This window comes from Sinocyclocheilus rhinocerous, unplaced genomic scaffold, assembly GCF_001515625.1.
Source record: "Sinocyclocheilus rhinocerous isolate Xijiao unplaced genomic scaffold, SAMN03320098_v1.1 scaffold92, whole genome shotgun sequence".
Lineage (NCBI taxonomy): Eukaryota > Metazoa > Chordata > Actinopteri > Cypriniformes > Cyprinidae > Sinocyclocheilus > Sinocyclocheilus rhinocerous.
Window position 1 is genome coordinate 277,194 of NW_015655569.1, and position 3,509 is coordinate 280,702.

General features: G+C 40.6%; 2 protein-coding genes across 2 annotated transcripts in view; both read left to right on the plus strand.

Annotated features, from left to right (window-relative positions):
• The window catches only part of LOC107718461 (coiled-coil domain-containing protein 51-like), a 3,463-nt gene extending 1,644 nt beyond the window's left edge, over nucleotides 1–1,819 (plus strand). The window contains 1 exon segment of the mRNA XM_016525543.1: nucleotides 808–1,819. Within this exon segment, the coding sequence (XP_016381029.1) occupies nucleotides 808–1,587 (780 nt within the window). The 3' untranslated portion in view covers nucleotides 1,588–1,819.
• Nucleotides 1,820–2,242: 423 nt separating this feature from the next.
• Nucleotides 2,243–3,509, plus strand: part of LOC107718478 (DNA replication licensing factor mcm2-like) — an 11,760-nt gene continuing 10,493 nt past the window's right edge. The window contains exons 1-2 of the mRNA XM_016525567.1: nucleotides 2,243–2,248; nucleotides 2,974–3,158. Of these exons, the coding sequence (XP_016381053.1) occupies nucleotides 2,243–2,248; nucleotides 2,974–3,158 (191 nt within the window). The remainder of the gene's footprint in view (nucleotides 2,249–2,973; nucleotides 3,159–3,509) is intronic.

Here is a 3,509-nt window from a genome sequence, read left to right on the forward strand (position 1 = left end):
GTCTAAATACAGTAAATCCATGGTAAATGATGGCGATTTGTAGATTGAAAAGCCTTCTGACTGTATCATTGCGCACAGTGTTTTTGCTGTTTGTCAGCGCTGTTTCATCTGGCTTTAAACTAGTTTAAATCATTTGTGTTCTTCTCTGAATTCAAGCACTTCACTCTGGATCTCACAGCGCTGTTTAGTGTCATGTGACCAAGACTCATCAGCGAGTAAACGCATTTGCTCTAGTAAACTCATGCTGTGCTGCCGTTTGAAGTTTGAGCCGAGTGGATAAATGGTCCGTGTGACGTGGTTCACATGAGTAGCGCTGATTCGTTCTGCTTTTGGTGCATAACCACTGTATCAAACTCTTAAGGCCCGTTCACACCAAGCACGATAACTATAAAGATAACGATAAAGATCTAGTTCTAAAAATCGTTCTCAATATTAAAGAATAGCATAGTTCACACCACAACTATAACGATAACGATACAGAGGAACGATATCGTTGTGATCACTTTCAAAACTATTTTTTTTCCAGCTGATGAACGAACAACTGACAGCCAATCAGAATCCATTCTGCTGTAACGAGCTCAAGAATTTAAAGCGGCAGACGCATGTGCGCTTAGAATAAACAGACGATATCGTTCGCTGGTGTGGACGCTAATATCGTTATCTTTATAGTTATCGTTCTTGGTGTGAACGGGGCTTTATCGTTTTATCGAGGAAATTTATATCGCGATTATTTTCATTATCGTTTTATCGCCCAGCCCTATACGTATATGGATTGCACCTTCCCTTTAACGTTTTTGTCGTTTACAGGAAGAACGGCGTCTCAAAACGGCCTATGAGAACGCAGAAGGCGGCGAGCGAGAGAAGTTTGCGCTCTTCTCTGCTGCCGTGCGAGGGAGCCACGAGAAAGAGCGGACCAGGGCTGAACGTACCAAAAACTGGTCCGTTATTGGTTCGGTGTTGGGCGCTGTCATTGGCGTGATGGGTTCGACTTATATAAACCGGGTACGTTTGCAGGAACTCAAGAGCCTGTTGCTGGAGGCCCAGAAGGGACCGGTGAGTCTTCAGGAAGCCATCAAGGTCCAGGCCAGCATGCACAAAACGCAACAAGACGAACTCCGCAACCTCATCGACTCACTCAGGATGGCTTTGAAAGGCAGTGTAAAAGATGTGAAAACAGTCAAACCAGCGTTTGTCCCACCAGCAACTGCCGTCGTCCCAACTTCTGCATCCAGTTCTTCAGAAGAAGCGATCCGAGAGATTCTCCAACACAGCCAAAGAGCCCAAGGGCTCATTGAAAGCCTTAAACCACAGCTGGAGCAGCTGGAGGAGAATGTCGGGAAGGTTGAGACCGAGCTGCAGGCGGTCAAGACGACCCTGCAGTATCGTCCCGCGGAGAAGCCAGTCATTCAAACCCGAGATGCGCAGCTTTTTGTATGCGATACAGAGACAGTCGTTCAAGGCCTTGGTCAAACGGAGAAAAGACTGGAGGCGCAGATCAACAAAACAACTCAATACAATACAGTCCTGACCTGTGCTGCGTTTGCTGTGACTGTGCCAGTTCTGTACATATTGTTGAGAGGTACTTGAAAAGTATGCAGGCAGTGTGCACTTTAGGGGCCAATTAATACACTAGAGAAAAATTTAACTAAAGAGTACAATTATTGTCCAAGGCTGTAAAAGATTGATTAAATATTGTCAATGCTAAGTTTCATTGTTGTATGTACATTCTTTGTGTTATTTTAATTCTTCATACTAAACCAATAACATACTGTACCTAAGGATGTGATCATTTAAATGAAATTCTTTCCACAAAGAAACACCACTCATGTTTTCTTTAGAAAATGTAAAAAAATCTAGTTCGTTTTATTATAAACTTAAAAAACGGTTTACTATAGAACCATCTGAGGAGTCACATAGTTTGGCACTTATGTGAGTCTTCACTGTAGTTCCGACTGCTTATTTTATTTAACACAAAATGTGAACTTTCACTATTCTAGTGCTTTGTGTGTGTTTTTTTTTCTATCGATGTCCGCCCCCTTTCCCGCGTCAAACCAATGAACGTTCAGTTTGGAATGACGTTGTTGCCACCGAACCAATCACAGCGCTCAGACTCACTTCCTCGATACATATTCATAGCGCCTCGCGCGCTTTGTGGTCACGTGGAGCATTTCGCGCGAAAAATCAGTCTTCCCGGGAAAAACTAGTCTACAGGCTTGCTGCTGTTCAAAACGGTCGTGAGAAGATGGCGGTGAGTGTATTTCTGTGTAATATGATGTTTATTTAAATAGATCTTTTAAAGATTGTTCAAATATGTTTTAAAGTATTTGAAGTTTGCAAACGTGTTCGAAATTATGCGTGCTTGTCTTGTAGGATTGTCTAGTGAAGTTAAAATGTAATGATCTTGATATTACAATAAACTCAATGCAATAAACATTAACAAATGTGCGTTCACATTTACAAATCCGTTGTGATCTCAATTCGATTTCTGTATTATATATATATATATATATTTTTTTTTTTTACAACCGTACCTGTCAAATCATTTCATTGATTAGAAAAAAATTGATATTATATAAATATGATAGAAATGTGTGGTTTTAACTTGACTAAAAACTCATGTATGACATATATTCATATAAATATACTAAGAATATTGTCTGTTGAAGAGTTATGCTGGCCCAAAAAGGTCCCACGTGGGTAAAACTAGTTTCTTTGTTGTGGTTCAGCAGTTGTTACAAGTTATAACTGACTTTTCTTAAATAATGTGATAGTAGAGATTGAGTGTGTAACACATTGGCAGATTGACAGGTCTGTTTTTCAGATGTAATACTTGGTTTCAGTATTATTACCTCAGCCTGATCTAGTTACACATGTGCATTTTCCTCATTGACATTTAACATTTCTCCTTAAATTCTAGTATAAAACAAAAATCTTTACATAACACTGACTTTTTTTGTTTTTGTTCCAAAACAGGATTCATCGGAGTCGTTTCACATGGCCACCAGCCCCAGTCGTGGCTCGCGGCGGGGTGACCTGACCTCCAGCCCCGGCCGAGATCTGCCCCCGTTTGAGGACGAGTCCGAGGGGCTTCTGGGAGACAGTATTCCTGTTGAGGAGGACGGAGACGGAGAGGAGCTGATCGGAGATGGGATGGAGAGGTGAGAGACTGTGCTTCTGATGGTGGGCATGTTTATGATGGCTTGCAGATAATAACTTGCAAAATGTAGGCATGACAATTATAACTGTGCCTAAGACAGTTTTATATCCTGATGTGGTGATATAAAAGCTAATAAGCTTATATAAGATATAAGCTAATTTTGGGATATTGCATAAAAAACACACAATTGCATTTCCAAACATAAGGCATCTGAAATTATGATTACATGACAGTGCTTATTATTGCATGTAGCCTGTGCACAAGTAGTTTATTGTGTAGGGAACGAGAGCCATTAATGGCTTCCTCAGTTGCAGCAACTTTTATTTTTATTCTTTTTTTATTATTTATATTA